General features: G+C 34.8%; 1 protein-coding gene across 3 annotated transcripts in view; it reads right to left on the bottom strand.

The window, feature by feature from the left end:
* Positions 1-23,384, bottom strand: part of Thsd7a (thrombospondin type 1 domain containing 7A) — a 399,002-nt gene that overhangs the window by 188,447 nt on the left and 187,171 nt on the right. For all 3 annotated transcript variants that reach the window (XM_078040341.1, XM_078040342.1, XM_078040343.1), the window contains exon 3: positions 1,293-1,541. In XM_078040341.1, coding sequence (XP_077896467.1) covers positions 1,293-1,541 — 249 coding nt within the window. The remainder of the gene's footprint in view (positions 1-1,292; positions 1,542-23,384) is intronic.

The raw sequence follows: 23,384 nt of genomic DNA, 5'->3' as shown, positions 1-23,384 counted from the left end.
TTGCCTCCTCACTGGTTCATAAAGCCCAAATTGTATGAATGTTCTTTAGGTGTGTAGAATATTCCAGAGAAGCTCTCAATGAATTTTATGCATTTTTATTGAGAGACTAAGATTCTCTACATTGCTTTGTAAACATTTGATATTCAAATTAAGCTGAAATATTATTATTGCCAACATAATTCACAGTAATGCTTTGGAATGATATTTTAAGGACAAAAATAATCTTGTTATACTGCCAAATATTTCAGAACTAGTCTAATTTTATTTAAATTCAGTGAGCATTTATTGGGTACTTATTGTGTGCCAGGTCTTATGATGTATGCTGGTGCTAAAACAACAAACACATAAAAATAAATACAATTCTTATCTTCGAGGCTTTAAAGTCTCATTATTTTGATGTAGTATTTTACTTGATTGATTATGGTTTGTTCAATACATTGCTGAATTTTAATGGATCATAGGAACCTATGATTTGAAAGTTTGTTCTTCCTTTTAGAATGGGGATTGAAAAATCATGGATTAAGGAGCAAATCAACCTACTGTCTGTTTTTGTAAATAAAGTTTTATTAAAACAAAGACTCATTAATTTGTTTACATATTGTGTGTAGCTCCAATGGTAGTGTTGAATCATCACAACAGAAACCTATGTGGTTTAATAAACCTAATGTATTTATGAGCTGCTCCTTAACAGAAAATGTTTGCCAACACCTAGTACATAACTAAAAACAACCAATATTTTTTTAAAGAGGAAAAAAAGAAAGTTCATCACTATATAATTGCTGCTAAAATTTTAGCCTTATGGAGATTTGGAAGTAGTACTATTAACAACACTTTTATTCTGTAAAACCAGTATTTTTTAGGATAGATTTTATAAAGAGATAGTTAATTTTTCTGTTTAAGATGTGTTAAAAATCACTATTTCTGCCGGGCACAGTGGCATATACCTGTAGTCCCAGAGGCTGAATTTTATTGGATCATAGGAATTTATGATTTGAAAGTTTCTTCTTCCTTTTAGAATGGGGATTGAAAAACCATGGATCAAAGCCATCCTTAGCAATAGCAAGGTGCTAAGCAAGTCAATGAGACCCTGTCTCTAAATAAAATATAAATTAGGGCTGGGGATATAGCTCAGTGATTGAGTGCCCCTGAATTCTATCCCAGGTATCCCCCACACACACACACACCAAAAAATAAAAAAATAAAACCCCCACTATTTCTTAACATACTGTTAAATTCAAATCAAATAGCTAAACAAGCACACAAGTGAGGCACACTGCTCTTTATTGACTCACGTGGCACAGAGGGCAACTCCATCTCCTTGAGACACACAGGGTTCTTTTTCTTCAAGTTCTGGACATTCCTTTTCACTGCCAATAGGAAACTGCCTGATGGTGCGTGTCCGGACACGAGTGCCTGTTGGGGAGGCAGGATCACGGCATGTTGCTGAGCACGGGCTCCATTCCAGCCACTCGGACACCTGGCACTCCTTGGTGATAACACAGGATTGGACGGTCATTGGCAGCTTCTCTTGCTCGCAAAAGCTGTAAAGAGCAGTGATAGTCTCATCATAGACTCTCAGGCTGTTATGTCTTCTATACTCCAGAGTAAAACTGGTTTATACATTTTTAAATTTCTACTTGGAAGCGTAATTCCAATTTCATTTAAAATACACTAACATCTACAATGTTCAAAAGCAAATTCAAAACTAACGTCTGAATTGCTTCCTATTTTCTAAGAGTTGTTAAACCATTCCTAGGAAATAGAAAATACAAGGAAATAAGCAAAATTAGCTGAAACTAAGTTTACCATGTTACTCATTCCAGATTTGCTTTAATTTAGAAAACTTGAAATTAAGAACTGTTAACAGATAATAGTTTCTGTTTTGTTTGGTGATTTAAATAAGCATGTTTGACTAATATCAATATTGTTTTGAATCGAAAAAGTAATTTAATAAGTGCCTTAACATTATTTTTAATATTGTTTGAAACTTATGACTTGTAGTTATAATGTGTGCTTGTTTAAATATAGCAACTTCCTCAATCCATACTTTAATAGGGAGTATACACATGAGCATCCTATTTAAATACATCATAAGTATTGAAAATACATCTAGTTATTTTTATACTATAGCTATTTCCTCTAAATACATCTCTAATATTTATTTAATGAATGAAGTATTTATATCCAAACTTTTGTCTATTTAATTTCTACTTTAACTACAGGTATATTGGACTCTAAATTATAATGTCTACATTTGAAGCTGCAGAATATATGGTAGATGTTAACAACGAAGAGCATTCTTTGAGGAAATTTCCTGGAATGGAACAGATTTGTGCTGACTCTCAGCTGAACTCTTCACCAGTGTCCATAACCAATAGCATATGCTTACACAGGCAGCCTGTTGTCATGGTAGAGCTGTCTGGTCCAATGGGAGAATACACTGACAATTCTGTCTCCTCATGCAGGTAATTAACCACAGAGAAAGACATGCCCATTTTACTGTAACAATTCACATGCAGTCTTCTTAATCCCACTTTCATGTGTATGAACATTGCATTCTTATGAGACAATTAGAGTTCAAAGCTTCAAAGTCAATTAGCTGGAGGTGAGAGGTCTAAGCAGAAGATAAGCTGAGAGTGGTGGCAAAAGGGCTCTATGAGTTGCTTCTGTTTTTTCTATGACAATAGAGAGGGATCAGTGTCTGATTTCTACTCAACTGCTATGTACTGAGCATTATTGACACATTAAGCACAAGGCTAACTAACCATGGAGCACAACTTTCTATGTGATGAGCAAGTTTTCATTCTTATACTTACATATTAATCCATGAAAATCAGGTAAAATAATAACCAAATGTTGTTCTTTATAACCCATTTATTACAAAATTATACATATTTTATATCATCTTAGATAGATTTCTTATCTTTCCTTGATCATTTTCATATATGCTGGCACACTATCCTTTATCTAATATTTAATAAGTTCATAGTCTATGAATGGCAAAGGATTAACAACCTCTTTTAACCTTTTAAAGAGAGTTTGACTAATTGTTTACTACTTCCAATAACAGTTATCCTGGTCACGTGATGAAAGCAGACATATCAATTATGTTACCAGATCATTTCATTAATAATAAATGAGCCCTTTGGGTCAATTATACCTACTCTGAAGAAACTATAAATACCTGGTAAGAAGATAGAGCTTTGAGCTGTACCATGTGTGGCAACTCTTAGAACAGGTTTTTTTTTTCTTTGAGGAACCTTGTAGGCCATGACTCTGGGATCACTTTAAGAGTTGTTGGGTCTTATGTAGAACGAAGCTTTTTTAAAGTCAGGAAAGTTACTGGACATACCTGATGTATATGCCTCTTATATTTGAGCTAGGCTGCATGGACTGCTAGGACGATTCTCACCAGATGGAGAATGTCTGATGCTGCAATGATGACAAGCTCTGGTTCCTGTTCTCGACCCCTCTAGGAAGAACCATGTCGAGTGTGGCTTATGGTAGCCTTGAGTCTTGCAAAGTCGAATGCTTGGGAAGTCCTAAATTTAAAACTTGACTCATATTACTTAACTTAATAATCATTTTATGTTTCTATCACTGTCAGTTCCATTTGGCAGGGAAGCAGCCTGCTAGAGGCTAGGGAACTTGCTAAAGATCATACAGTGAGTAAGTTATGAACTCGAATTGAAACTTAAGATTTTCTAAAAGCAGAGCCTATTTTCTGGACCACTTGGGCTGGCTTCTTACAGTTTAACTGGCTGTAAATCTTAGTTCATTAGAACAACTACTTTAGCTGAGGCCAATGCCAAAGTTACTGGCAATGTGAATTAGCTAACATCAGTATTCACAAACCCAGGCTTTGTAACATCTATGCATTTGGCAAATGTTCTGGTTGTCCTAAGAAGACTTAGTTAGTAAGTATGGAAATGCCAAAATAGATACATTTTCCTAATGAATATTCATTTTTAATAGAGTGTACATATAAAAATTTGCATAAAAATGAAAAATATTAATATATATACATGCAAATATATACAAACACACACACATTATATATATATATGTATATATATATATATATATATATATATATATATATATATATATAATTTTCATGTAATTTTCCAGTATCCTAAAAATTTCAACAAATATGTATAAGTAATTCTAATGGTGGGTTTCGGAAGTAGAAAGACAAGATTATAGTAATTATATGAAGCATATAATTCTGTGAAGACAGGCACAGAAGGTTACATAAAATAAGAGGTTACTGTGGTGAATTTTAAACTATATATTAGAATCTGTCCTGTTGAGATGAAGGTAATTAATAAAGATATGAGATGACAAAGCATGTTGGGTGGTAGAAAATAAATTTTTTCCTTGGCCTCAAAAAAGGAAGTTTGTGGTGAGCAGTAGAAATAAGAATAGAAGTTAAAGGCCTAGATTAGACCCAAGGCAATACCATAGCTCCACATTAAGACCTCTTGTGGATGAGAGTGCCATTCAAAAGGTCGGAGCACAAAATATGATAGAATTTGTATTTTATGTAGTTTCTGGTGGGGAGGTGCGAGAAAAGATTATTAGGATACATGAGTAAAGACAAGGAGATTATCATAACAACAACATTTATACTTATGATAAACATAATAAGTGGAGACTATAATGATGATAACAATACTGGTATTTATAATAAATATACATTAAGCGTTTACTAGATACTCTTCTAACCTTTACATGTATAAAATTATTTATCCCTTGGAACAATATTATGAAGTAGGTGTTATTATTAGTTTAACTTTACACCAAGAATTAAGAAATGCAGTTTCTTCTTTTTACTGACTAATTTTTAATTTTTAGCTGCTCTGACAAAAGGGTTTATGAAAGAGAGGTTGGTTGACACTAACTGTCCATCTTCCACTGTATTAGATCATTGATAATGTCTTAGGAGAGAAGAGTAGAGTACAGCAATTCTAAAGAGGAATGCTAGTCTTTAGGCAGCACCTCATGACCACATTCCTCATTCTTCTATGGTTTCATCATCTATTCATATGACTTCTCCATGTATTACATTTATTAATAATGCTTATCTTGTCTATTAAAAATTTTAAATAAGAGTTTTATATCTTGACACTAAAAAAGGGTAGATTTTTGAAAGCACCAAATAAAAATTCTAGAAATAAATAAACAAATGAACAAACTTTGCAGGGAAGTTACAAAGTTTTCCCAGGTCTTACTTAGAAAGTAGTAAAGCTGGACCTCCTTCCTGCCTGGTAGCCTGGGCCTGGGGCCAGGCCCAGGCCCCCTCCCCACCAAAATGTAGAGGAGCCCAGGAACAGGCCTAGGACCACTCCTGCCAACCCTTGGGGGGTGGGGGAGCCCAGGCTCAGATGAGGCACAGTCCTAGGCCCAGGCCCAGGTCCAGGACTGCACCCACTAACCCTCTGACCCATTCCAGGGGCCTAGGCCCAGGACCATGTGGGCTCCCCCAGCCTACTTGCATTTTGGGACACTGCAGCCATTGCCATAGCCCTCCTCATGTAGCAGCCTCCACCTTGGGACAACAGGCAGGGCCTTGAGGCACCTGCCCTCCATAGCACAGCAGATCACAGTGCTGCATCTCAAATAGGTAGCACAAAGCCATCATAAGGCCCACCCTTTCAGCCCCATCTTGGAAAGTGATCACCTCCACCTTGGGATACCTCAGTTCCATCCTGAGTTACCTCCGCTGCTGCTGACACCATCTTTACTTGCAGCATCCCATCTTGGGACACCAGCCAGGACCCAGAAGACCATCACCAAGGTCCTTGCAGATTTGATTACACCAACAAGATGGTGGCTATTAGCACACCTAGCGGGTATGCTAATAGCCACCATCCTGCAGAGACAGGAGAGAGCTTTGCACAGGGCTGTCCCTTTCTCTCTTTTCTCCTGTTAACTGCCAACTTCTTTTGATTCATCTTTCATTCTTCCTATGATCTAATACCTCTATATTCTTACCTCCTACCTCATAAACATCACACCCAATATCCCCTCCCCATTTACCTGTAGAGACTGTAGACCCTTTTGCAAACCTACTGTATATATTGTGGATATTAACTGAACATATCATTTCTGTTTATTATGACAAAACTTTAATGATCTAAACAGCAATTATTTGGTATAAAGCTGTATATTGTTTGCATTGGAAGCTGTTAAAATGGATCTCCCCTTTAAAGGTGAGATACCAGAAACTTACAGGGACATTATAAGATTGTAGGATAGAAACTGTAACACCTTGTATCAGGAAGACACACTAAAGCAAGAAAAGACATGGAAAGAAAGTGCCCCAAACAAACCAAGATGATACAATAATAGAATCCATTGAGAGAACAGTAAATGAAATGTCAGAGAAGGAGTTCAGAATGTACACAATTAAAGTGATCTGCAAATCAAACAATGAATGACATAAGAGAGCAAATAGAGGCAAAAATTGATCACTCAAACAAAGAGATAAGGGAACAAATTCAGGTAGCTAAAGATTACCTCAAGAAAGAGATAGAATGAATGGAAAATCAAATATAAGAGGCTTACAGGACACTAAATGTACAAAATTACAACAGATCTACACCAATTTATATTACCATGAAAATGCCTAGTATACAGAATAAAGACAGAGTTTTGAAATCCACAGAGAAAAGTTTCAGATTACATATAGGAGAAAGCCTATTTGCATCTCAGCAGATGTCTCAACCAGATCCTCAAAGCTAGGAGATCCTAGAACAACATATACCAAGCTTTTAAAGAAAACGGATGCCAACCATGAATCCTATACAGCAAAATTAAGTTTCATATTTGATGATGAAATAAAAAAGTTTCATGATAACCAAAAGTTAAAAGAATTTACAACGAGAAAGCTTGCATGACAGAACATCCTTGGCAAAATATTCCATGACATGTAAATGAAAAACAACAATGAAATCAGCAAAGGGGGGAAAACCAATCAAAGGAGAAACAACATCAAGTGAAAAAGCAAAATCAAATCAAAATGACCAGGAATACAAACCTTGTTTCAATAATAACACTGAATGCTAATGGCCTAAACTCATCAATTAAAAGACATACACTGGAACTGGCAGATTGTATTAAAATAATAAAAAATATGCTACCTTCAAGAGACTCATTTTATTGGAAAAGACATCCACTCACATGAACCGCATAAACAAGCAAGGGTTTCCATCCTCATATCAGATAATGTGGACTTCAAACCAAAGTTAGTCAGAAGGCATAAAGAAGAACATTTTGTACTGCTTAAGGGAATCATACATCAACAAGACACAACAATCATAAATATTTATGCCCCAAACAATGGAACATCTTCGTATATCAAACAAATCCTTCTAAGTTTCAAGACTCAGATTACAGCAACAATAATACTGGGGGACTTTAACACACCTCTCTCATCACTGGATAGATCTTTCAAACAAAAAACTAAACAAATAAAGTATAGAACTCAATAATACAATTAATAATTTAGACTTAACACACATCTGTAGAATATTTCATCCATCAATGAGTAAACACTTTTTTTTCTCAGCAGCACATGGATTCTTCTCTAATATAGACCATATGTTAAGCCACAAAACAACTCTTATCAAATACAAAAAAAACCAGAGATACTACCCTGCATTCTATGAGATCATAATGGAATAAAATTATAAATCAATGGTAAACTACAATACAGAAGCTACTACAACACCTGGAGACTAAATAGTACACTGTTGAATGATGCATGGATAGCAAAAGACATCAGGAAGGATATTAAAAAAAATCTTAGAGGTAAATAAGAACCCTGATACAACATACCAAAATCTCTGGGACAATATGAAGGCAGTGCTAAGAGGTAAGTGCATTGCATTGAGCTCATTCATTAAAAGAATAAAAAGTCAACAAACAAACCTCCCATTACATCCCCAAACCCTATAAAAGAAGAAGAAATCAACACCAAAAGTAGTAGAAGACAGGAAATAATTAAAATTAGAGTTGAAGTCAATGAAATTGAAACAAAAGAAACAATTGAAAAAATTGACAAAACAAAAAGCTGGTTCTTTGAAAAATAAATAAAATTGATAAACTCGTAGCCACTCTAATGAAAAGAGGAGAAGGAAAACTCAAATTACTAAAATTCATGATGAAAAAGGAAATATCATGCAGACACTATTGAAATACAGAAGATGATTATAGACTATTTTGAAAATTTATACTCCAATAAAATAGAAAATCTCAAAGACATCAACAAATTTCTAGAGAAATATGATCTTCCCAAACTGAATTGGGAGGACAGACACAATTTAAACATCAGATCAATTTTAAGTAATGTAATAGAAGATACCATCAAAAGCCTACCAACCAAGAAAAGTCCAGGATCAGATGGATTCTCAGCCAAGTTCTACAAGACCTACAAAAAGAATTAATATCAATACTCCTCAAATTATTTCATGAAATAGAAAAGGAGGGAACCCTTTCAAATTCATTCTATAAGGCTAGAATCTACCTGATGCATATGTCAGACAAAGACACATCAAGGAAAGAAAATTTCAGACCAATATCCCTGATGAATGTAGATGCAAAAATTCTCAATAAAATTCTGGCAAATTGCATACAAAAACATATTAAAAATATAGTGTACCATGATGAAGTGAGGTTCATTCCATGGATGCAAGTTTTGTTCAACATATGGAAATCAATAAATGTAATTCATCACATCAATAGACTTAAAGATAAAATCATATGATCATCTCAATAGATGCAGAAAAAGCATTTAACAAAATATAGCATTATTATCTAAAGAAGAAGTATGAAGACATGAATTGGTGTGAATATACTATGTATACAACCAGAGATATGAAAAATTGTGCACTATTTGTGTAAAAGAATTGTAATGCATTCTGCTGTCATATCTAAATAATAAGTAAATAAATGAATAAATAAGACACTAGACAAACTAACAATAGTAGGAACATTGTTGTAAAAGCTGTCTCTGCTAATCCCAAGGCCAAAATCATTCTAAAGAGAAAAAAAATGAAAGCACTCCCTCTAAAAATTGGAACAAGTCAGGAATGCTTTCTCTCATCACTCCTATTCAACAGAGTCCTTGAAACTCTAGCAAGAGCAATTAGACAGATGAAAGAAATTAAAGGGATACAAATAGGAAAAGAAGGACTCAAACTATCACTATTTGCTGATGAAATGATTCTATACTTATAGGATCCAAAATAACTCCACCACAGAGCTTTAAGAATTAATAAATGAGTTCAGCAAAGTACCAGGAAAGAAAATTAATATCCATAAATCAAATGAATTTTCATACATCAGTGATGAATACTCTGAAAGAGAAATTAGGAAAACTATCCTATTTACAGTAGCCTCACAAACAAAAACAGAAACAAACCTTGGACATTAATCTAACAAAAGAGGTGCAAGATGTATACAATGAAAACTACAGAACACTAAAGAAAGAAATTGAAGAAGAACTTATTAGATAGAAAGATCTCTCTCCAGGGCTGGGGATGTGGCTCAAGCGGTAGCGCATTCGCCTGGCATGCATGCAGTTGGGGTTCAATCCTCAGCACCACATACAAACAAAGATGTTGTGTCCACCGAAAACTAAAAAATAAATATTAAAAAAATTCTCTCTCTCTCTCAAAAAAAAAATAAAAATAAGAAAAGAAAGATCTCTCTCCCATATTCTTGCATAAAAGAATTAATATAGTCAAATGGCCATACTGCCAAAAGCATTATACAGATTTAATGCAATTCCAATTAAAATCCCAACAACATTCCTCATAGAAATAGAAAAAGCAATCATGAAATTCATTTGGAAAAATAAGAGACCCAGAATAGCCAAAGCAATCCTTGGCAAAAAGAGTGAAGCAGGAGGCATCATAATACCATACCTTAAACTATAGTATAAAGCTATAGTAACAAAAATGTCATGGTATTGGCACCAAGATAGACATGTAGATCAATGGTATAGAATAAAAAAACTTGGAGACAAACCCACAAGAATGCACTTATCTCATACTAGACAAAGGAACTGAAAAACATACATTGGCAAAAAGCCTCTTCAACAAATGGTGCTGTGAAAACTGGAAATCCACGTGCAGCAAATGAAATTAAACCACTATCTCTCATCATGCACAAAACTCAACTCAAAGTGGATCAAGAACCTAGAAATTAAACTAGAGACCTTGGGCCTAACAGAAGAAACAGTGGGCCCAAATCTTCATCATGTTAGAGTAGGTCCTGACTTCCTTAATCAGACTCCTAAAGTGCAAGAAATAAAATCAAGAATTAATAAGTGGGATGGATTAAAACTTCTTCATAGTAAAGAAAACAATCAATAATGTGAAGTGAGAGCATACAGAGTGGGAGACCATCTTTACTACACACATCAGATACATCATTAACATCCAGGATATATAAGGAATTTAACACCAAAACAAAACAAAACAAAACAAAAAACAAAACAATCAATAAATGGGCTAAGGAACTGAACAGACACTTCACAGAAGAAGATAAACAAATACATGAAAAAATGTTCAACTTCTGTAGTAATTAGATAAATGCAAATCAAAACTAAGATTTCATCTCACTCCAGCCAAAATGGCAAATTATCAAGAATATAAGCAATAATAAGTGTTAGGGAGGATGTGGGGGGAAAGGCACACTCATACATTGCTGGTGGCACTGAAAGTTGGTGCAATCACTCTGGAAAGCAGTATGAAGTCTCCTTAGAATACTTGGAATGGAGCTACCATTTGATCCAGCTATCCCACTCCTCAGTCTATACCCAAAGGACTAAAAATCAGCATAGTATAGTGAAACAACCACATCAATATTTATAGCAGCTCAGTTCACAATAGCTAAACTGTGTAACCAACCTATATGCCCTTCAGTAGATAAATGGATAAAGAAACTGCAGTACATATACACAATGGAATATTACTTAGCATCAAAAGAGAATAAAATTATGGCATTTTCAAGTAATGGATGGAGTTGGAGAACATCATGCTAAAATAAAGTTAGCCAATCTCCAAAAACCAAAGGCCGAATGTTCTCTCTGATAAGTGGATACTGATCCATAATGTGGGGGATGGGACATGGGAAGAATGGAAGAACTTTGGGCAAAAGGGAGGGAAGGGAGGGAAGGAGCATGTGGGCATGAAAGATGGTGGAATGAGATGGACACCTTTACCTTAGGTAAATGTATGCACATATGGTGCAACTCTACATTGTGTACAACCAGAGAAATGAAAAGTTGTTCTCCATTTGTGTACAATGAATTGGAATGCATTCTGCTGTCATATATACCTAATTAGAATAAATATAAACAAATAAATAGAAAGAAAGTGGTAAAGGTGAGTGAGGTATGAAGATAATTATCTATCATTGAATGTCTACAATAAGCCATGTACCATGCTGAGGTTTTCCTAGAAAACTTTATTTAAGTTCTTAAAACTACTTTTTAAGGCAAAGATCCATTCTATCTATCTATTAATCAATCTATCTATATATCTATCAATCTTTAAATAATTCCTTCCAGGAATTTTCTAAATGTATTATCTCTAAAAAATATTTTAATGTTAAGGCCTTCACTTTAAAAAAAATCATGTGTCTTTTTTCCATAGCTTTATTGAAGTGATCTATTTTTAAATATAAGGTAATGGAATCTAAATGTCTCCTCTAATACATACAGCTAGAAAGTAGAAGAACACCAATACAAATAAATTTTTCTGCTTATGTGGTTTATGAAGTTTCCAAGGAAAGCAATGGTAGTAGATACTAAATGTATTGTGGAATATAAGAAAAGCAAGTTAGAAACTGTAAGACCTGGTGAACATTTGAAGGAGTTAAAAGAGAGGAAGGAGTCAGGAAATACTTAGATGTCCCTAGCTTTGGCAGTCTGGTAATCAGCATTGCAATTTTCTGATATGGAGAACACAGAATAAGAAACAAGTTTCTGACAGTTCAAAAGGAGTTCAACATCAATGACTTGATGTGGATGTGTCTAGGATATATCCAAAAGAAAGAAATATGCAGTAGGTTGATACAGAATTAAAAATCAGGGGTTTGTTGAGAGCTTTGAATGACATGTATAGTTTTAGAAATCATTAGCTTGTCGGAGTTGAAAGCCAAAGCCACAGGAGCAGAGAAGAACTATGCATGGGGCCCATTTTAGCCCTGCATTCATTCACAAAGGGCCTTGAAGAACACTTTGGTGAAACCACAGATGCTATGATATTTGTTAATTTCTTTCTGAAATTATTAGTGAGACTCATTTGGGTCCCAAAATCTTCTATGGTTACTTACTTGTTCAGCTTCTATCCTCTATCATTCTCTGCTGTATTCTGGCCAAGAAAAAAGTTGACGCTACTGAGCTTGGGAGAACTGTGTGCATTTTGGTTCATTATGAATTTTTTGAGAATGTGCCCATTGCCTGGAAGTGAAAGGTGTGGGTAAGCCATGCTTTTGGCCTGTGTAACCTGGTGAATATGTTATGGTCACTGTGACAACTTCCTTTTCGTTTAGATGTTGCTTTCAGGATAGCCAGAAGGCCGAGACTGATTAGAACAAAAGCTTGGCTTTGAGATAGAAGCAGATGCTACTTATTACACATTGTCTTAGAGAAACTTCATAGATATTGAAAAAAAGGAAGTGCAAAACATATTGATCTGGGTCATATATTTTATCTTATAAAGTAAAAAAAAAATTATCTGGGAAAAAATAATAATTTTGTTTAAAGACTTCCTTAAGAGATGACACAAAGATCATTTCTCTGAAATAAGATAAATCATAAATCTCATTTTATTCATTTTGGCTAATTCAGATTATATAACTACAACAAAAAGTTGTCATTTTTAAATCTTCTTTAAAAATAATTTTTATAGCTCATTTTCCTTCTTTTTGAAGATGGCATATTTAATTTCCCAAAATAACCACTATAGTTTTTCTTTTGTTTTGTTTTAGCACCTTAAATATAGATTTCCAATACACTTATATTTTCAAGATCAAATCTAAATTTTCCCATCTGGTAATAGAGCTCCTCCATAATCTGTCAATATTTCCACTGACCTTTCAGGTTGTCACTTACTAAAATTAACTCTTACCTAGTTCCTTCAGTAGCCTGCAATTCTGTCCATTATTCTCACTCGACCAGAGACAAGTAACCCAGTCTAGGCACTTTTGCCAACACTATTTGCCATCTGGCATCCCATTTCCTATTTCCAATCTTCTTTGCCTCCCTGAAGCAAACGTTAGTATCAATTATGTGGACAATTCTCAGAAAGTCTCCCAATATATACTGAGCCATCCCTCCCCATGATTGAACGTTGTGATGATTTTCTTTCTCATGGGAAAGCAATGAATTAATAGACTGCAAATATTATCCATCCCTTACAAATAAGTAGGCTGCTTATCTGCCATTGATGAGGCAAACAAGCACCAGCTGTAAATCGTGCTTGCAGCTTCTTAGAATTGGGTTGTTTGATCTTTCCTTTCTCCTCTTTCTCTCTTTGTATGTCTGTCTCTCTCTCTTCCTCTGTATATTTTTTCTCTTTATAACTCTATTACATATATAAAAAACTCTGTACTAGAGACAAACCCACATAAATAGTTTTACCAGACAAAAGCACCAAAAGCACACATTGGAGAAAAGATGGCCTCTTCAACAAATGGTGCTGAGAAAACTGGAAATCCATATGCAGCAAAATAAAATTAAACCACTATGTCTTACCATGCACAAAACTCAACTCAAAATGGATCAAGGACCTAGAAACTAGACCAGAGACCATGTGCCTAATAGAAAAAAATGTAGGCCAAATCTTCATTGTGTTGGCTTAGGACCTGACTTCTTTAATGAGACTCCTAAAGCACAAGAAATCAAATCAAGAATTAATAAATGGGATGGATTCAAACTAAGAAGTTTCTTCTCAGCAAAGGCAACAGTCAGTAACGTGGAAAGAGAGCCTACAGAATGGGAGAAAATCTTTACCACATGCACATCAGACAGAGCATATATAAAAAACTCAATATATAAATAACTCAAAAAACTTAACACCAAAAACAATAGCAACAGCAACAACAAAAATCCCAAATAACTCAAAATCAATAAATGGGCTAAGAAACTTAACAGACAATTCACAGAACAAGATATACAATCCATCAACAAATATATAAAAAAATGTTCAACATACCTATAAATTAGAGAAATGCAATCAAAACTACTATAAGATTTCATCTCACTCCAGTCAGAATGGCAATTATCAAGAATACAAGCAACAAGTGTTGGTGAGGATGTGGGGAAAAAGGTACACTCATACACTGCTGGTGGCGCTGCAAATTGCAATCTGGAAAGCAGTATGAAGATTCCTTGGAAAATTTGGAATGGAACCACCATTTGACCCAGCTATCCCACTCCTTGGTCTATACCCAAAGGACTTAAAATCAGCTTATTATAATGACACAGCCACATCAATGTTTATAGCAGCTCAATTCACAATAGCTAAACTGTGGGAGCAACCTAGATGCCCTTTAATAGATAAATAGATAAAGAAACTGTGGTATATATACATAATGGAATATTACTCAGCATTAAAAGTGAATAAAATCATGGCATTTGCAACTAAGTAGATGGAGTTGAAGAATATTATGCTAAGCAAAGTAAGCCAATCCCCAAAATCAAAGTTTAAATGTTTTCCTTGATATGTGGATGCTGATCCATAATGGGGTGGTGGAGGCAAAGGAATAATGAAGAAACTCTGGATTGGGCAGAGGGGAGAGGTGGGGGTATGGGAGTGGGAAAGATGGTGTAATGAGACTGACATTATTAAGCTATGTACATGTACAATTGCATGAATGATGTGACTCTGCATTGTGTATAACCAGAGAAATGAAAAATTGTGCTCCCTTTGTGTACAATGAGTTGAAATGCATTCTACTCTCATGTATAACTAGTTGTAACAAATAAAAAAAAAAAGAAAACAGAAAGAAAAGCTCTGTACTGGTGGAGTTGAATAATTGATTAGTTAAAAAATCTGGGCTGGGGATGTGGCTCAAGCGGTAGCGCTCTCGCCTGGCATGCATGCGGCTCAGGTTCGATCCTCAGCACTACATACAAACAAAGATGTTGTGTCCGCCGAGAACTAAAAAATAAATATTAAAAATTCTCTCTCTCTCTCTCTCTCTCTCTCTCTCTCTCTCTCTCTCTCTCTTTCCTCTCTCACTCTCTCTTAAAAAAAAGTTGTGTCTGCCAAAAACTAAAAATAAATATTTAAAAAAAAAAATCTGTAGTACCTTCCCAAAGCCACTTCAAATCCTACTTCCTTCATGAAGCTTATTAGCTGTGATGAGCTCATATATTTTTCCAGAAATATTATTAATTTTTGCATTTTTAGATTATATTATCGGTAAACAAGAACCACAGCAATGTCTTTTTTAGTCCTTGTAGAATTAGTCTATAAAAAGCACTTATGATGTTCTTATTTGAGTAAAGAACATGTTTTTGTTTTGTAAAGATGCAAATAAATTCAATAGCGTTACCTAAGCTACATAGGAAGATTTTCTATATAAGAAAAGTTATCCGATATCTTCATAATATTAACAAACCTTAATATTTGTAATGTAAACAAACACAGGTGTTAGCATAGATTCAACTATTCGTTTTGTTTGTGTTAAACAAAATATATTTGTAGGTTTGTCTACTTAGTTATGAGAGAATGGCTACGGATTTAATTTGATTAGATGATTTCTTCCAAGAATAAAAATGGTTGCTTTAATACTATTCAGCAAAATGCAAAGGCACAATATAGAGAAATAAATGACATGCTTTTCAAGGTGGATGCATTTTTCACTTGTACTAATATAGCCACCAAACAACTAGCAGTCCTAGCTGTAGTTTCATCTCTCATGTTCAAATATGAACAAATTTAATTTTAAAATTATACTCAGATATTTAGTATTAGAATAAAATGCCAGCAAAAAATTATCTATATATGATAGATACTAAAAATAGATTAGTATTATACATAAATACATAAAATACTAACCTATATAGTAGTTCATATATTTATATATGTATAATCTAGTATTTTATATGAAATACAGATTTTATAGATATAGATATAGATATTTAATCTATTTTTGCCTTTTCAGTACTAATGCATGGACCAGGAGGATTCCTAAGTTTTTCTGAGTCCTCTATTGATAGTAAGATAGAACATGATGAAAGCTATGCTAGTAGTCAAGATCCAAGACATTCCTAAGTGGCCACTGTTAATGTTACATGACCCTTATTAGGTAGTCAGGCAACATACCCAAAGATTTTTCACATGGTAAAATTCCATCTTATTAAAAGATCACCAAGATCCCTTTCTTTAATAAAATTGTGTAGTGCTTAAATTTTCATGACTTAATCTTGGTCGAAGACACTTCCAACTTTTAATTGTGTTCAAGTTGCACTTCTGTCTTCAACATAAAATTAAATTTCCTATATTTTAGCATTTATTTATCAACTTGAATTAACAATTTTACAAATTTTCTGGGTTTTGTTATCTGTGTCTTTTCTTCCACAGAATTTAGCAAGAAAGGAGCAATAATTCCTATGGGAAGCAAAATGCATGCACATTGAAAGCATTTTCCTTATAAAGACAGAGAGGTCTTTCCCTTTGCTTTGATATTTGAACATCTTTTGTTGAGCTGCTAGGGAACGTTGCCAAATGGTGTCACCTGCCAGCTGGAGTGATCATATGCTCCCTATTAAAGCTGAGAGCCACACTGCTGGTCAGCAGCTGAATATGGGGATATCAGCATGGTGCGTGTTTGGTAATGGGATAAACTGCTATAGCAATGAGGCCTCCCAAAAGAGCCAGTGCATAGATTTTCCATCTTTTCACGCAGTGAATGCTTGCATGCAGCTGCTTCCTTATCACCCATGCTGTTCCAGGCAGAGAAATGGGGTGAAAATTCATGGCACGGTCCCAAATCCACCCCAAGTGAAAACTCTGGATTGCTTTATGAGACAGGGTAAATTACCTACCAGATTTCAAAAATGATGTTAAGAGACATTATTGATTTTGGCAATTCTTTCAACTGCAAGCATACTTTAGCATTAAGGAATTTTGCCTGTGAGAGGTTCTGTTTTTTAAAATTTGAACTGAACAGGAAGAGTAGGAAAATATAACCACATGGTTGATGTAGGTATCAATTATTTCAAGGAAGAATTATGAACTGTTACCTCAAAAATTAATAAACTGTCACATAATTGTTATGACAAATGAAAGAGAGAAAGAAAGAAAGTCAAGCATGCCTGAGTTAATGGATAGAGGTTAAAGGCCAGAAAGCTTTGGGACGGGGATAACGATTGAAATTCTCCTCCATATTCACTAGGACACTGTTAACTTTACCTGACCACACCAAGTCTTCGATGCTTAGACAACCGTGAGGCACAGGTGTTTAATCTATTGAATTCTATGGAACCCAATCATAAAATGCAATCCATAATTCATGGATATATGAGAGAAAATAATGCAGTTATTTGAAAATAATTCCATACTTTCTTGCTTCTGAATACCAATTCCAGGATACTTTCCCAGTCTCCTTCTCAACATTGTCATTCTCTTAGATGAATGCTCACAGCCATGAATTCAGCTAAAACAGCTGTGGACATGATTCTTGTGATATCATGGCTCCAGAACAGAACTCCCAACACTTCCCCACAAACCTATTTGCTGCACATATTTCCCATTCCTTCTGACTCTCCACTGTAAACTCTTCCCAACACAATTGAGTAAGCAAATTATGTCAAATCCTTACACACAGCATCTTTTCATTCAATGATCTCCACGTCCACTTTTATAGTCCTGAACCAACTCTTCCATGTCTCACAGCAGGGTTAGCAGGCGGGACTGCCATTTTTTTTCCCTGCTGTGCCCTTTGACATGCTATCTCCCATTGTCCTGTCAGAAGAATGGGGTTCTGACGAATTTATATTCATTCCATTTATGATCCACTCAAGAATGTACAATGGCTACCTTAGCATCCACTTCAACCAGCTTGAACCCTTCTGCTGACATTACCCCTATCATCTTGTGGATATGGAAATGTGGCATGCTGATGGTCTACTTTCGTTTCTTTACAGATCCTGATTCTCTCTCTTTGGCTACCTAAATCTTTCAAAGATCTGCTAAAACCAAAGAAACCCTCTGAATTTAGTAAGGGACAATGTAAAATATTGAATCTAGACCAGCAAAAAACAACGCAGGTTGGGCAGACCTATTTTAACATAATTCATCTGATAAGAGGCAAAACTGGATCCTGAGAATAGGGGTCACCAAGTCTGAAAAGAGGGTAAAACATAAGTGGGCAGTATTCTGCTTTACACAGGAAAGAAAACCTAAACCTAAATATTATTATGGCCCAATAAGTATAAAGAGCTACCTGAAAAGAGAAGAGATGTGGAAGAATTGAAGTAGGATCTAGGTGAGCACCATCAGGACAGTTTAGTGTAGCTGTAGGAAAGCTAAAGTGCTTTAGTGGGAGGTTACTCCTGGACTCTTGCTCCTGTTTATGCAGAGAAGTTTATGTATTATTTACAAAAATATATATTTCGGGGGTCAATGTTTTATTGAATTAAAAGAAAAAAAAATTAAACTAGTGGCAGAAAAGAAAAAAAATATTAGCCTAGAGAGAATGGAAACTGTTTCAGTTTCTTGAGTAAATCTTTGACCTGTCCCACATCTCTAATTAGAAATAGAGTTTCACTTTTCTTTTTTATAATCTGATTGTGAAAATCACATAAGTCACTGGAATAAATTCTGCTTAAAAATGGCAATTTCAATGAATTAATTTTAATTTCAATTAATGTCTATGAATGCTTTGTATGAAGAGAATAAATTTAAATATTTTAATCTAACTTGGAGTAGCATCTCTTTTCTCTGGAAGCCACTATACATGTTCTTTCCTGACCTGAGATTGTTATCTCCTCTGATACAGAAAAGGACACTTGGTAATTCACTGTCTCTCATTCCTCTCTAATTTCCGTGTGTGAAATATTATTTACTCCACTACTGAATTTTACACTTCCTCAAAGATTGCACTTTTGTCTTATTTATTCATTTTTTTTCAATTTGCCTCCATATAGGGCAATAAATACACATAAAACATGCACTCAATTGATAAACTATATGATACAGAAAATCAAACAGGAAGAAATCATCATTAACTTTGTAGATGAAGGTGGTAAAGAGTATTTTATTTGTAATAAAATTGAAGAGAAGTCTTGAAATTGGAATATATAAAGAGCTCTTGAGAAATGGATAGAAATTTAAGACATTTTACCCTCTACTCAATAACTAATAAATTCTTGAATATATAGTTTAGGATGAAGAACATAGTTTGCTTGGTTCTTTCTGCATAGAGAGAAATGGGAAAGCTAAATCCTTTAGAAGAAGATAATTCTGTTTGCCTTTTCATAATGTATCCTCAAGGATTTAAAAAGACTCAGGAAAAAATTCAGAAACAGGGTTTAAAAATCAACATCTTTAGATAAATTGCAATAAATAAGAAAAATGAAAAGTCATTACAACTCTATGAGAATTCTTGTTTGAATATTTGTTCAACTTAATGGAAAAGTGCCCATCATCACTTTTTTCACTATGTCCCAATCTGTGTACTTTGTCATCTCAAAAGTTATTTCTCTTTAGTGGTAGAAATCAATCTCCCCCCTCATTCTCACTCTTGAATTACAAATTTATAGGGAAGATAACGTTTACAGGAGATTTATAAAAGGACAGGTGAGATGCACCATTTAAATACTTATTTGACATAAGACCTTTGGATTTCAAGTTCTAAACTGAATGTATAAACTGGACTTTTTAATAATTACAGATGTGAAAGAACCTCATATTTTAACTTCAATTGTACATATTTGTCAAAGCTAAAATAATTGGAAAGATGTTTTTCAATCAAAATAGTTTTATTTCCAATTTATTTTAAGTGTTAATGTGCAATAAATAAAATAAATCTTATTTTTATTTCAAGGAGGAAGTAAATGTTTCAAATATGTGCAGATAATACATTTAAGTATATAGATTTTCATTTTGAGGGGTAGGACCTATTAAATATTTCATTTTATCATTCTACATATCCTAGGATAACTGATTACTAAGGCTATTATATTAATTCTAATATTAGTGGATAACTGTACTAAGTCAAAAGACCTATTATATTACTTGTGAAAATAATTACTATACATTAAATGCTTCCATAATAATAAATATTAATGATCAATTTCATTAATATTAATAATATCCATCATCATTGATTTAATGCTTTGTTGGGTATTAAACACTATTTGTCTAGAAACACTGCTATGCATGCTGTACTTGTACATACATGCTTGTATTACAAATTTATTGATTTAATAATATTATAATTTATGGGCTTTAAAGTTTATGAAGCAAAGTTATTTACATAAGAACAGAAGGATGCTGAGGGTGGTAGATTAATCCAGAATGCATTGCATGACTGTCTATAAGGTACCAAAAAGAATAGCAAGTGGGCTGGGGTTGTAGCTCAGCGGTAGAGTGCTTACCTAGCATGTGTAAGGCCCTGGGTTCGATCCTCATTCACATATAAATAAATAAAATAAACATATTGTGTCCAACTACAACTAAAAAATAAATATTAAAAAATAGCAAGTGCACACACATACACATACATGAAAGATAAGCCCAGTAATGTTAAGCCATTAGCCAAGTAATAGACTTACTGCTTTAAGTCTTCTAGCTTCATAAGGTCTGCCATCTTTGTGTTCTCTATGAAGCCTTGAGTCCCTCGTGACAGTGCCCCAAACCCGAGCTATTATCTCCTGAACTGCCTAAGGGTATGCTATATCCTTCTGAATGACTCTACAGAATAGCATCCTAAAGGACCCCATGCTGCCCTCCTTCTCTATGGTGTGGTCCCCAAGAGGGTCTGCAGGAGACCCTGTACTGTAATTGATATAGTGCATAGCCTAACTTGAAGGCCTCTGGGTCACAGCAGTGCTCTGATAGTGCCAACACCACCAAAGTATCCAGGCAGCCAGTTCCCACCCAGTAGACTCCCAGATCCCAAGGGTATGTTCATTACGTAGAACTGAAGTGAATAGCAGCTGTCTTTACAGAAATCATGAATCCTTTCTCAGTGTTTTCACTCCTTTATATTTTTAAAGTGGCTATGAGGATCAAACACTGTTAAATAAGTATGGATATGTTTACTTCTTAATTATATATGTGTTTCCTAGTGATATGTTACAAATATATAAAATAAACATCTTTAAACAGTGAGATTTATTTAAAGGCAAATATGTAAAATATCTCTGAGAATAGTATTAGAAGTGACTTCATTGGATCTTATCATTTTAACAGTATTACCAGATCATCCTCCAATATGGTTGTCTTAATTTATATTCTGATCAGCCGCGTATGTGTCCCATTTCACCACGTCCTTACCCAGAACTTAACGTTATCAAACTTTTATGTGTATATTTTAAAACAGAAAGGGCAATGGGTGGTTAATTTTCACTGTTGAATTTATTTTTTTCTCATTATTAATGAGGTGAACATCTTTTTATAAACCAATTGGCCTCTTGTATTTTCTCTTGACTTTCTCAGGTTAAAGAGAGCAGGGCAATGGCTGGGTGCAGTGGCCCACACCTGTAACCCCAATGGCTAGGGAGGCTGAGACAGGAGGATTTCGAAATTAAAGCGAGCCTCAGTAATAGTGAGGCACTAGACAACTCAGTGAGACCCTGTCTCTAAAAAAAAATATGTCTGGGGATGTGGTTCAGTGGTTGCATACCCCTGAGTTTAATCCCCGGGAGCCCTCAGTGCCCTGTGTTGTAGTTCATTCTGCAGAGATTTTGCTCATGTCATTTTTCCAACTGGACAGCTGTAGAAATAGCGGAATGCCAATATATTCTTATCATCAGGACCTTAAGTCTCAGGCAAGCTTCCTGAGTTTTGGATGTGGGAACTATAGTCAGTAAAATTCAAGGGACTCCTACCATGTTGAGATTCTGGGTGTCCCATCACCCTGGACATATAACCTCCAAAGTAAAAGACAAATTACTATGCCTTGTCTTAATTCTAAGAAAGAAACATACGCTGGTGGAACTTTTTGTATGTACAAAAAGCATACAGGTTTCTAGCTGTTTTCATCTGCTCCATTTACTAAGCAAACTAAGTCAATTGGCAGCCTTGGGTAAGACCCACTATCAAACAAAGCATTTATAGCTCATTCAGGCTTCAATGCCAGCAGCTCTGAACTTGGCTGTTATGGCTCTATGGTCATGGGAAATCACAAAGGGGAATTTCAGGTTTTTGTGCAGTCACACTTTTAATTTATTTCTGAACCACACCCCTCCACGCCTCCTTGCAATGGATGTCAGTCGGCTTTTTTCTTCAATCAACTCACTGCATATTCATGAAAAAGGTCACTAGTCTGGCAAGAATGAAGGTTATACATGGACCAAAAACATGCACTTTTCTTCATTGAAGATCACTGGATGAAACTACTGTCCATGCTTGTGGCTGTGATGGACAGCTTTGAGCATTAGCACTGCACCGCACTTTGTAGGAAAAAAAATTTCTGGTCGGTGATAGATTGAGCATGTAACTCCTTCGATCCCGGAAGAGGCAGCAATTTGATCTCACTGGAATTGACAATTATTTTGGCTATGGATTTTCCTACTGTGTCCACCATGCTTCTGCCAGAACCACCCTCTAGGGATTTATTCAATTCTTTATTCACAGATATGGCATACTCTTATTTTTGCTTCTGAATAAGAAACTTATCTGGCAGTAAATTCATAAAGATAATGGGATAATAACTATAATCCACTGGTATTAACAGGTACCCCATCATCTAGAAGTAATTAACCTCACTGAAAGATAAAATGGTCAAAAGAAGTTCAAGTACCAATTGGGAAATAATCAGTGAAGCTAGGATTTTTTTTTTTTTCTGAACCAGCATCAAATATATGGTGCTAGTTTTCCCAAAGCCAGAAGATATATTCTGGGAATCAAAAGTTAGGATAGGCAGTTACACCTAACAATCCACTTGAAAATATTTGGTAGCCTATAACTAAGGCTTGAAAGTCCCACTTTAGATTTTAACCCCCAAATGACAAATACTTCTAATATGAAAAAATATTTCCACTGATTTGGAATATGTGGTAGTCAACAGGCTGGTATGGGTCCTCATTCCCATAAATCAGCTTTCAAAGAAAGGAAGGATTTACTCATTTGGTTGTGGAAATTGGTCTTAATCATCACAAACAATGAAACTGCTGCTTCATAATGTATTAT

The sequence above is a fragment of the Ictidomys tridecemlineatus genome, chromosome 2, assembly GCF_052094955.1.
Source record: "Ictidomys tridecemlineatus isolate mIctTri1 chromosome 2, mIctTri1.hap1, whole genome shotgun sequence".
Classification (NCBI taxonomy): Eukaryota; Metazoa; Chordata; class Mammalia; order Rodentia; family Sciuridae; genus Ictidomys; species Ictidomys tridecemlineatus.
This window is presented reverse-complemented; position numbering and strand designations above follow the sequence as displayed.